This window comes from Agelaius tricolor, unplaced genomic scaffold, assembly GCF_023055355.1.
Source record: "Agelaius tricolor isolate 1412-34295 unplaced genomic scaffold, bAgeTri1.0.p SCAF_2, whole genome shotgun sequence".
NCBI lineage: Eukaryota > Metazoa > Chordata > Aves > Passeriformes > Icteridae > Agelaius > Agelaius tricolor.
In genome coordinates, this window is record NW_027269262.1 from 58,073,834 (window position 1) to 58,087,133 (window position 13,300).

The 13,300-nt window shown below is 37.7% G+C and overlaps 1 protein-coding gene across 3 annotated transcripts in view; it reads right to left on the minus strand.

Annotated features, from left to right (window-relative positions):
• TOX (thymocyte selection associated high mobility group box) overlaps positions 1-13,300 on the minus strand; it is a 220,137-nt gene that overhangs the window by 21,596 nt on the left and 185,241 nt on the right. For all 3 annotated transcript variants that reach the window (XM_071419884.1, XM_071419892.1, XM_071419877.1), the window contains one exon: positions 4,523-4,603. In XM_071419884.1, the coding sequence (XP_071275985.1) occupies positions 4,523-4,603 (81 nt within the window). The remainder of the gene's footprint in view (positions 1-4,522; positions 4,604-13,300) is intronic.

A 13,300-nucleotide genomic window follows, 5' to 3' on the forward strand; every position in this document is an offset into this window, starting at 1 on the left:
ATCATGGTCTCCATATTGCTTTTTACAAGAAGGTCAAATGTTTTCATTTATGTCCACTGCATTTTTAAGAGACTTGAATTCCTTAGGCTGATCATTTTTATTACACCACGGGCAATGTAACAGATACTTTGGGTCCCTGGAACTCTCTGGTTACAAATTGCTGGGCTAATGGCATTAAGGCAATGTCAGCCTTACAGATATGACCTTTAGTTTGCTTATGAACCACAATTGCAAGATGATGGACTAGGAAAAGCTAACTCTGCCATAAGTTTCAAGAAGCAATTTTACATGTCCAAAGGATTTGCAGTGTCCACAAGACTGAAAAATGTCCAATGTGTTCACTTCAAAGTCAAATGAGGACACCACTTTGACTTAGACACCACATCAGAGTTTTGAAATATGCCTGAGTATTTTGATATTGAATAATATTCCCCTTGCTGAGAGGTTTTAGCTTCAGCCATAGTCACTAATATATATCTTCATGAAACTTGAAATTGTGGAGAATTAAAGATTCATCTAGTCAAAAAGAATAAAAAAGGGACAAAAAAAATCTTTTTTGTACTACTGAAACAGATACAGTTGTACTGTTACAATTTACACATATATATGTATCACTTATATGCACATAAATATGTTATGCATGTTGAATACCTAACATGAATATATTTTATAAATATTTCTATAAATTTTATAAGTTTTATAAATATTCATAGATGAGCCTATGTAATATATGAGAGTATTTTACATTTACCCATATACATCCGTGTTAAATATATATATTTGAAAGATGCAGCAAAACCTCTAATGTCAGCCAGAAAAAAGGCTGGTTAAGCTAGAAAAAGTGCTTGTTTTATGAAAAAAAGTAAAATTGCAATTCACAGCATTTTATGTAATGCTGTACAAATTACCAGATACCAGAGACTGCATTTCTGGACCTGAATAGTACTAAAAGTTGCAACTAAGGGCAAATATAAAGGCACTTGTTTACAATGCAAAGGCTTAGTCAGTACTATAAGCAATATGGCAATCTGCATAGCAGAAGATATAATGCCTTGTTATGTGTTTTTACTTTACCTATCAATTCCTACACACATGAACAAATTCAAAAACACATTAATTTCAAGCAATATAAAAAGGAGAAAATACAGGAAATAAACTTATAAATGAATGGGAATTAATGCATACTGACATATTTATACAGTCATATGTTTACCTTATTTACTGTGTGGTAGCCCTACATGTCCTATAAAGACATCATGAAAGCATTTAAAAGTGTACTAGAAATGGGCTGGCAATCCTATTACCAGAGTTGCTGGTGACACTTCCACTCTTTTCAGCTATGATTTTGTCAAATAACACAGTCTGATATGAGACACACTATGGGTGTGTGTGACCTCTGTGTGTGTGTGCCAAACTCCAAACAGAACTGCTCAGCTCTCTAAACAATGAACAGGGAGGGGAGGGGAGGAGAGGGGAGGGGAGGGGAGGGGAGGGGAGGGGAGGGGAGGGGAGAAAAAAATCAGAGTAAAGGGGCAAGGAGCTGAGTGTCATGGAGCAGGCCACTCTCTCCACCTGATGCTGCACATCCACCCCAGAGCTTGGTATGAATACCAGTGCGTCTGAATTTCATTATTCTGCTATCAGGCAGAGGCTAGGAAGTGTCCTGGCAGTAGGAGTTCTACCTTGTTCCTCTGTAATCTTCTACTTTGACTATTCTGGAATCTCAAATGGCCAAGGTGGGTGCCATGAATTCAGTTCCAAGTCTGGACTACTGAGGTAGAACATGGCATATGTCCAGTCCTTGCTTTTCAGAAAAGAGAAGACTTGCAAATAAATGCAGAAAAAAACATGCACAGACTCTCATATGCTCACTAGTTTAAAAACCAGTAGTACTTAATGAAAAAGGCAGCAGAATCAATGTCAAAAGGATAGGAAACAGGAAAAGCAGCTGCTCTGGGAGGTGTAAGGCACCTGCTGAGCTGGACAGAGGGGACCTGAGCAGAACCCCTGCCTACTTATGCCTGCCTCTTCCTGCAGACAGAGACCTCTAGGAGGGGATATGAAAGGAAGTTTGATAACTGGATAACTTTTGGATAGCCAAAGCATATCCTGATGGGATATGAAGCATAATTGAGTATCTCATAGCTGCCACCCCAAAGTCATTGGAGCTCTGCTATGAACATGAAGGGCTTAATATTGTTCAAATACTTTGAAAAAAAGATGTTCCAAGGAGAATACACAAAATAAATGAGAACCTAATTTCACAATTGTGTTTGAAAATATGGACTATATAAACTTCCTGGTCCCAAGTATTACTGAGAATTTCTTTACACCAAAGCACTGTTGGGATGAGCAGCACAGAAAATTCTATAAAGCAGCAAGGTTAAACCACATGCAGTAAATATAACTCAGGAGGATCCAGGGTGAACACCTGATTATAAATGTGAGGTACCACAGAGTGAGGCACAAAGCACAAAATATAACTGTGAGCAAATCATTAATATGGTAATAAAGAATTTTTGGAAAAAGTGTGTTATTTTTGGCATGTCTAAGCTTTTGATAATGAGGTCTTGGAATCTTAATAATACCATCTAAAAGTAGTTTTTATGGATGGTAATGTAACAACATGAACATAAAAGGCCATTTTGACTCCAAATAACCTTAATTATGTATTATATATATTCTCTCATGCTTACAGGCTTGTCTAAAAAACCACAACTCTTCTGGTGCCATATAAATATTTAATAATGATAATGTAGAATATACTGATATTATATTACAAATGGTTATTTTACATCCTTATTCCAAAATGGACTTGCTTTTGTTACATGCCAGCTCTTTTAGATTCACTGAGTGTGTTCATGGGAATAAGCAATCAGTACTCAGCTTCATTTAGTTTATATTTTTATACTTTCCACACTAGAGGAAAACATTACATTATGGGCAGAATTTAAATAATTGCTTAAAAGTTAAGAAAATGCTTCAGTGCTTTTCTGACTAACAACAAATTTGAATATTTGCACTAATGGATTAATGCACTGAACTGATCAAGAGCCTTCCAAATTTTTTTCTAAAAAAATATTTCAGAAAATGCCATAATATACTCTCTTACTGTTTAAAAAAATCACATTTTTTATATTGTGCATTTCAAAATTAAGCCACATAGAGTGTTACGTAAATAGTCCATGATATACTGAATAATGATAGCCAATTATCTTCTAAAGTGAAAAGCTGGGTTAAAACTGGAATATTTTGAGCTTTTTAGACCTATCTTTTGCCAATAAGCAAGCTATTTCAAAAAGATTTGCTTGTGTTCCCATGGTACTCTTTCTGAAGGCAATGATTATTTCTGGAACCAAATAGTCCTAATACAGAAATGAAAGGTATACTGTAAATAACTTTAATTAAATGCAGGAGTATTTATAATGGCAGCTAAAAAATGGAAAGTTATAGGACAAAACCCCCAAAAATGAATTAGGTGGCAGCCATATTTCAGACTTTTAAATTCAGAACAAACACTGACCAAATACAGAGATAATGCAGAAGCATGCATGAAAAGTCCTTGTATGGCTAATCATATAGCAAACCCCCTGAAAAATTAATATAGTATACAGAGTATCATTGTGTGCAGGGCCCCAAAAATATTTTGAAACTAACCAAGAAGTTCTTCTCATGTCCTATATGCCAGTCCTTCATACTGTGCTCTTTACCTCTAAAATTGAATTTTATTTAAGTAAGAACAAACTTTATCTAAATTTATTTTGACAGACCCAAAACAAGTGGTTCTAACTGGTACGATTCTGAAGTTGCTCAATGGGTTTTTCACATTGACACAGTATAGTTATTTCACATTCTTCTGCATTGTAATAGACATTTAATGTAATAGACATTTGAAACTCTATTATAAATTCTAAAGACTCTACTGCAAAATTATGGGTACTGAGAATGTTTGAATAAATCTATTTAGAAAATTGCTAGTGGCTGTATATTTGGTGTGTTCCAGTAAAGAATGTACTTTATTTACTAATGCCTTAGTGGTGACCTACGCCATGCTCACAATGGCCTGCTGGACATAAAATGGAAGTTCACATTTCTTATGAAAACCTGCAGTATCATCTGAGCTTGATTATTTCTGTCATGTGATTGCAAGGTAAAAAGCAGTAGTAAAAAAACCCAGAAAACCAAACCCAGGCATTTTGTGTGTAATATATATTTTTCTTCCTTATTGGTAGCACAGTGGCTGCCTGTCATGTTTGTTATATGGAGGTCTGTTTGCCACTACCTCCTTTCCCTGTTGAACTTACATGTTACTCCCAAACTGAAGTGCTGTCTTGATGACCAGGAGGGAAAGGATGTCTTTATGTGGACAGATGACTGTGTTTATTGAGCATTTGCAACTTAAACACAAGTTTAAGGTGATAATAAACAAGGCTATTTGCACTAAATACTGCGGTGCTCAGCTGAAGATGGTTTGCAATATGTCACTATATAGATGTGTGTATGTATATACATCATGTGTTACCTTGGATACAAGGCTTGCTCTGTAGGCAGCTAACTGCTTCAGATACTCCTTCTTGGCAGCTTCAGTTTTCTTTTTGTATACCTAAAAACAAAGAGTGGCACATTGGTAAATTAATCTGGTTTTGTTTTTATATATCACTCGTGTGTCTCTATGTCTTTCTAAGTAAACAGCCTTTCCTCCTCATATTGCTTAAAGAGTGAAATAATAAACATCAAATATTTTAAAGAAAATATTATTCCAACTGTGAAACACCATTTAACTAACCAGCAGTACTGAAAAAACAATATCCCTCGTTGCACCTCAAGTTAAATTGCTCAAAGTGAAGTGTAGGTTGCACTTTCAAATGGGACCTTTGGGGATGGGGGAAGGTGGGTGTGACCCTCTCTGCTGGCTTCCACCTGTGAGACCAGTTAAAACCCTCTGAGGAAGACAGGAATTTGCAGAAAGACATTTGAGCTAAATGAAGGAGGAGATGACAGCGCCACAGATTAGCCAAGAGAATTCCTCTCTTCCCTGGGTGAACTGTTGGGGGCAGTCAAAGAAGCTCATGGAGCTGCTAAGGATAATAAATGTTAGTCATTATTCCAGTCTTGATCCCATATCGGTCTAATTAACTTCTCAGAAGCATGGATCTATTTCTGTACATTTCTCTCAACTCACCAAATTATTTTAAATGTGGCATGTGCACAATCTCATAATAGATTAAAGACCTTGGAGAATCACTTCAATTTTTCCCAGATTTCAAGACCAAAGACTATCTGCAGGGTTAAGCAGGACTTCATAGCACTACAGTAACATGATGTTACAAAAGCATGTGTAGATGACCCATGGAGCCTAGCTAATGACTTGCTGTTAGCCATGTCACTGACAGATTTAGGAACAACTCAACATTTCTGTTTGCAAATATTGTCATGAGTTTCTCATTACTTCATGTTTTGGGTTTTTTCCTGAAGGGGTAGATTTAGGAGTCATGCATGCATCTGGGCTTCATGTAACTAAGCAGGACTGACTCCTCATCTTTCTTGTTGAAAGAAGAAGTTTAGAAAATATCTAAAGGTTTAAAAGTGAGGGAGAAAAATAAAGGGAAAGAAAATTTACTTTTTTATTGTTGTTATATTTAATGTTTTTTAAGTCACATGCCAAAGGTTAATCCACATGTGGACGGACATTTGGGGTTCATAATATTGCACAAAATGAAACTGCAGCTTTGTGTATCTGTTGTCCACTTCTCCAGCCAAATGCACAACCTGGGCACCTGAGGAAAGCCCCCACGAGGAAAGTAAAGATTGTCCACCTTCCCCCTCCCATTCCTCACTGCCTGGTTAACTGGGCTATTGATTCAAAGCTAAAAGACAGGCAAAGCTATTTAGGAGGACAATTTTGGGGTGTTCTTCTGAATTCCACAGCTAAAAGCACACAGGAACATCTCCTCCCTAGAAAGATAAACTTTATGGAACTTTAAAGTGTTCTCTTTTGATCTTCCAATGCTTCAGTAAAACCTGCAGTCCTGCAAATGGAGAGGACCTGGCAGCACAGAGTGTACACACAGAGGACAATACAGTTGCAGACAACAAAGGGAGAGTGGCAATGTCAGGCTGGAAGGATCCAGTACAAAACCATTTTTATAAAGAATGTACTCGTGAAACAATTTTTTGTTTCACTAACTCTTTACTTTCAGACACAGAACAAATCTCAGATACAGGCTGGCAAAACTCAGAGGCTGCCTAAAAGGATTAAAGATTTTGCTTCCCAGGGAAGCAAAAGATCATAATGGAAACAGAGAAGTCTTAGGCTTCAAAAATTGTAACTATAAAGACAGAGAGGGGAAAAGATTGGTTTTAGCTGTGCAACTGTATCTTTGCACCCTTGTAATTTCTCCAGATTAAGATAAATACGTAGTGTTTGTTGATCTCCTACTGTTCTGCAAATAAAAAAAAAGGTAGCAATTTGCTTCTTAAGTTGTAATCATTTGTGATTATTATGGGAATTACTATTTGTTTTGAAAACAAATAAGAAATTAGTCAGCAGTCTGTTCCTAGCTGCTAAAATTAATTCAGCTTGACCTACAGAACAAAGACTAAGTTATACTGCTTTGTATATTGCAATGCCTCTGCATCACCCTGATAGCCAACTTAAAAAACAGAGCTGAACAACAAATTTTACACAGAACAACGTTCTTAAAAGAATCATGTATCTACTGCTTCCACATTGGGTTTTATTTTGCATTACACAAATATAAAAAATAGACACTCCTGCTGTGCTCCTACAGTCACAGCATAATTGAAAGAGTCCTCTGGGACCTGACTTTTCCTGCAAATAGTCATACTGCACAAGGTTAACTCAATAATATGAAACTAACAACAATTCTGCAAATCTCCACCTAAATCATCACTACTTCATAGAAACATCATTAGACAGTTGTTATTTATTTATGTCCTACCTATGCATCTACCATGTTCAGTGTACACACTGCCTTGCCCTCTTCTTTTGTATCTTTTGGTGAATGAATAATAATCACATGAACACCATGTCTTCCCTGGCACAATAAAATTTACTGATTTAACAGGAGGTCATTATAGTAAAAAAGTCCTTACTGGGTGGGAAAAAGTTTTAGATTACCGCAGCCTGCTTTGATTTTTGCATTGGCAAGAATAGCTCCTGCAGGCTGGCTGGCTGGAAGGTCATCAGCTCACCCCAGTTTGTCCCTGGAAAAGTATTGGTGTGTTCTCTGGTTGAGAGGTTGAGCTCTCACTGTGTCCTTCCCAAGGTGCCCACTGCTTAGGTTAGCATACAAGTAGGCTGATGATCCTCATGCTGGTTTTGGAAATTGATTGGTCATAGCCCAGACTAAAAATTAGGGTAAGTTCTGCCTGTCTGGGAAGTAAACACTTGGTAACATAAACAGCAACAAATTCTGCTCTGGCCATAAATATTTCTCTCTGAAGGTAAATGAATGTGGCCCTGCCAGTGGTACCAATTCACTGGCTCTGTGCTGGACTGGACTTGCACAGGGGGCTTATGAAGGCAGGGCAAGTGGGAAGTGTCTTCTGCATGTGCAGCAGTACCTCAAACAGGTATGAACAAGTCAGCTGCTTCTCTCAAACTATTTGAATTTTTTTTTCCTGCAGCTGTGAAAATTTTTTAGCCCTCAGGCTTAAATAGTTTTGTGTTGTTGTAAGTATAAGACTTGTATCCTTGCAGCACTTTTGGGGAGGAAAGACTTGTGTCATCATTCAAGTGTGCTCTAGTAAACAGCTGAAGGTCTTTTGAGCTTCCTGCTAAAGACAGTGCCAAATTATCAAGCACATCATATCCAGTAATACAATTAACATTTTTCCTGTATCATAAAGCATGGTTCTGTCTCCTGCTTATCTATACTCTAGAGTGGGAACATTTAATTTTATTTATAGCATCTTAGAAATCTCCTATAAGGTCATTTTCTTGTCCTCTATCAAGCAAGCAACAATTATTAAATAAGTAACTTGACAGGAACATATAGTTATGGAATTAAGTAATTTCCATTTTCGTTTAATTCGATTAACATGATAATTGAACATCAACTGATTGTCACTCAGGCAGCAAAGGCCCATTCTGATTCAGCAGCATATTTGTGTCCTTACACAGTATTTTATTTTCTATATTGTCCCAGTTGTGGAAAAAGATGAATGTTGGCAGAAAAAGACATAATTTTGTATATGCAGGGTGGGTCAGTTTAATTTATGCTTTTTCTCTTCAGCATGTTATAGAAACCCCAAAACACCAAGACTGCCTACATTTATCTATAAATGGAACTTGCTGGCATTATTTTCCTACTGTGCTTCACACATACAAATGTAGACAGCATAATACACAGGTCCCCATTTAATTGCTCTTCCAAGGTAGCTTCAAGTTCCCTTACACTGTACTGCCAACTATGTAAAAAGGAGTGAGCACAAACCCCTACTTTGTGTATATAAATATAGATATATTATGTATAAATATAAATGTAAGTAGAAATAGAAATGGAAATAGAAATAAAAATAGAAATTAAATATATAACATATAATAATACAATATATATAATATATAACACATAATATAATATATATCATATATAATTTTAATTAGGCTACCAGGAAAAATTAATGCCCTGGGCTCTCACAGGTTGGTACCAGTCCCCAGGCCATTTCACCAGCAACATTTAGCTCAGGTTTCCTGGGCTGCCCATGTATGTGGGCCACCAGAGCTACTGCAGCAAGGACTGAACTCTACTTATTAACAGTGATACACATCCCTAAACTGAATGCACCCAATATTCCACTTGGAGACAGAGGGGTGGCAAGTTATGGGACAACAACTCACAAATACTAGATTCACCAAATTAAAGCCACAGTAGAACTTAAGCACTTTTGCTTTATGCTGTCAGATTCTGGTCATGTTTTACTTTATGTATTTTAACTGCTTTTTAGTTCTTGTCTTTTTGGATCATAAATTCTTTGAGGCAGGCTTTATGCCTCCTGTGCTTTTCTATGTGTTCTATAATATGAAGTTCATTACTGGTAGATAGATAGATAGATAGATAGATAGATAGATAGATAGATAGATAGATAGATAGAGTTGAAATATACCTGTAAAATGCCTTAAGCCAGGATTTTGTTCTGGTTAGCCATTTTTTCACAATGAACTTCCTCTCAACTTGCTTGTGGAGGATTATCAACACGTCACAACACAGTAAGCAGCAGGATTACTACCCTGTCACTTGTGGCTTGCACCCTTATTGCCTGAGGGGAACAGGTCTCCCTTCCCCCAGTCATCACAAGAGCTCAAACAAGCACTCAAATGTCTGCAACCACATCCTCAGTTTTGACTATCAGATGATAATGGAAAATTATTGCTTGGGTCTACAGTCCCCTTTGATTCTAGAGATGATACTTGGAGATAGTGAACTAAACTGACTCAAAATTTTAGGAGAAAAAGAGACTTTCAGAATTTGTGTTTTATGGAAGTCTGCAAAAGCTCTGTGGCTCCTAGATGACAAAGCAAATTACAAAGAACCATGCTACTTCCCTGGTTTTGCCTAAATAGATGGTACGAGGATGACAAAGAAAGGGAAATCTTCTGTTTATCTTGCAGATATCTCCTTAGAGCTGAGAGTTGCAAGCAAGTTATATTTGTCTTTTTAAAATGATGTAAAAGTGCCCACATTTGTTTTGGTGGAAGTGTTCCAGAAACCCCACAAAACAGTATATGCAAAAACAGTAAATCAAAAAGCAACATGCCTGATTCTGTATTCTTGGTCTCTGCAGTGTTATATCCCATGGGAGTGTCATTTTCACGGACTACAGTTACAGGAATGTCATCTGATAAAATACAGTAGGCTCCAATCCAAAATTAAATTCCACATTCAGATTGTCATTCCTGGCCCTAAATATTTCGGCTCATAGAGAAAGCTTGTATTTTTTTCCAAGTGGGAGACATATCTCTAGTTTTAATCTCCTGATTTTGTATCAAAGGCACCTGGAGCTGCATACACTCATCTAAAATATGGAGAAAGATATTCCCACAGCAGCCAGAAAAAAAAATCCTCAGAATTGCTTAATGGACATTGAAATATATTACCATTTGATTTTCAATCTAAGTACATACAGTAACAAAGAGGCCCAGGGCTAGCTATATGGCTCAGTAGTCTCTTTGACTGTAGAGCATGGAAAAGACACTGATGACATATTAGAGGCTTAGGGGAAAGAATTCTGTCTTTCTGGCATGTGGGGGAAAGATCACAGGCCAAATTCAGCTCTAGCACAAACAATGAGAGTCCTGGAGAACACTGGAAATTGCAGCCATTTGTGCCAGGCCTAAATAATTTGACCTTACAGTCTTGATGCTTTCAGCTTACAGGAACAGGACTGCACACTTTATCAGAAGCACGCGGGATGAAAGTTGAGTACAAAACAAGTGACATTAAACACATGATTTATCTGATGATTATTTCCACCTGCTGGTAGTCTGTTGTTTTTTTTTTTTTAAAAAAAGGATGTGAGCCTGAATGGAGATATAATAATGGGGCCTAAATCCAGTTTTGTATGCAAATGACATAAAAGTCATGTTCCTATGGAAGTCAAATGTAGGGCTAAAAGCTGGGGAAGAAGAATAAGCTGAAAATTAAGGCTATTATTTATGCACATTGCTACAGCAGTATTTGAAACCCATGGTCCTTTTGACCCATCTGCTTCCAAGTACAATAAGAAAGTGGAGTTAAAGTCAACATTTCATAACTCAGGGGCCTTGTGCAATATTTCTGTAGGAGCCAAGGTTGTTTTGTGCTGCAAATGGATGTTAGAAATCCACCCAGAGCAGGGGATGTCTGATGTTCCCTGTGACTTTACAGAGGGCCTGATACATCTCCCCTCTGACCTCAATGGAAGTTAAGGGGTTCAAGGACTGGCCATGTAGAAGCCAGGGTGGAAAAACTTGAAGATATAAATTTACTTATGTGTAAATAGACATGAGTTGTATCTGCACATAATATGTGCCTATTATTGGCCCATTTGTGTTCCAGCTCATTAATGATGCTTTCATTCCAGATGCTTTCAGAGGAAAGGAGAAGGAGAATACACCAGGATGAGGATCAGTTGTTTTGAAATCTTAACACCCCAGTCTAGACCTTCAAAGGGTAGAGATGCAATTTCAATAGAGGAGGAATCTGTAAAGAAAAACAGTGCATCTCCCAAACACTCCCAAGATGCAAGACTGGTGAAAGCACATAGGTGCAAGTAGCTGGGAGGAGAGATGTAAAGTTGCTGTCTGTTGTGCCTATTCCAGAATCCATTTTGCTTATATTTCACTTTGGCAGTGTGCACACACAGATGTGCCTTCTCTTCCTCTTCTCATTTACAAAAATAAAACAAAGCTAAACCTTGTGTGGTTGTTTATCTACTAAACTGGAGGTACTTTCTCATCCTCTTACAATTGTGTTAGTTATTCCTTGGAGATTGCTTCATTAGCATGGAGCAAGGAAGGGTTTCTAAAGGGAGAATAAGAGATAGATAAACAAATGTCTGTGTGAGTACATCAGCATGTATAAGGGAAGAAATTAAAAATTTGTTTAAAAATGCTACTGACTGCTTTGACCTCATGGTGTGCGCATCTTCTGAAGCTGTTTCAGCAGCCAGTCCCCTGAGCTGCCTGACATCCTGACACCAGGCACCCCACAGGCATGGCAATGCAATGGGGACACGATGGCTCTGCCAGCCATGGGGTGGGTGATCTCATCTGTCATGTCAAGGGATGAGATGCCATTGGGAGGGAGGATACCCTGGGAGGGAGGATCTAGGTTGCATGTTCCCAAAGGACAGGTGGAGTCAAGATCTCTTGAAACACTGATCTTGATCCACTTTGATCTGACTTGTGGTGTTTCACATCATGACAGAAGCTCTGGAGATATGAGGTGTTGGCCAGCATTGCTTGTAAATCCCCTACTGATCTACCCGGTTCATCCCAGCAGTGGATAATGTGCTGCTATGTCTAAAACATCCCTGTGGTCAAAAGAGAAACTTATAAAACCCTCTTTGTTATTTTTCATGTCCAAATCAGTCTGGGTTCCTTTAGAGACAAAATAAAAAGCCCTGAAAGCTTGGGGGTTATAGGGAAATGGTAACAGCACCAAAAACATTGACACTAATGCACAGGGACTTAGTTTTACATAAGTATTGGTAACATACAATCCAAGTTCCATCAGTTATTAAAGAATAAACTGCAGCTTTTATCTAGTGGGTCTTTGAACACCAATGAGGAGTAAATGATTTGATTTTGTGAGCTCGGAGGATTTGTCAGATGCCTCATATGTATAATTCTGGCTCTTCATATTCCTGCTGCTTCTAATTTAGCAGGACAGGCTCATAATTGAAGCAAATTAACTATTTACACTTGCCACTTCTACCAGGGGAAGAGGACACATCAGCAGGAAAGAATGAGTGGGAAATTAAATTCTTCCCACTTGTGTCAGATCTGCCCTTATATAAACACATTAACAGTAATTTCATGAGGCGTCAACCGTAGGAATAAATACTGAGGGATAAAATAATGAGGTGTTGCTATTGAGCTGAACTGTTGCAGCTAATATTACTGTCTATGAATTATGCAGCCTGAAAGAAAGCATCTGTCACAGCACTCAAACAGTCACTTCACCTGCTTCTTCTGATTGCTAAGTTTTGGGTGAATCCCTCCTTCTCCCAGCTGTAGGACCAGGGCAATGTTGAAGCAAACACACAGGAACACATACACACACACACACAAGTACTCACACTGAACTGTTCATAGGAGGTCAAATTAATTCCTACTAGAATTCCAGTTAAGTCACTGAAGTAACACCAGAGATTAATTCTGTTGAATGTTGAATAGACATTCAATTCCATTTTTAGAATAACAGAACATTTATTAAGGTCTTTGGCTGAAGTTTTAAAGTTACACTAATGTAAACAAGAACATTTTGTTTGTAATTTGCCACATCTATTACAGCTTTAGTAGGACTCCAATTAGAAACTTAAGGTTCATTTAGTACATGCACATCTGGTACTGATTTAAAATTACTTTCCTTTTTCATCTAAGGACAGAAAATGACCTAAATAGCCTTTTTACCCAGTTTAAACCAGTGTTCGGTCTGAAAGCCAATGACTCGACCATTTAGCATGCTGATCCCTTTTTCCTAGGGGCTGTTTATCTCCCCTTTGCAGTAAAAAAGTGTGCAAAGGGCAAAGATGCACATAGATAAGCTATAGAAATGGGATGCACAGAAGAATA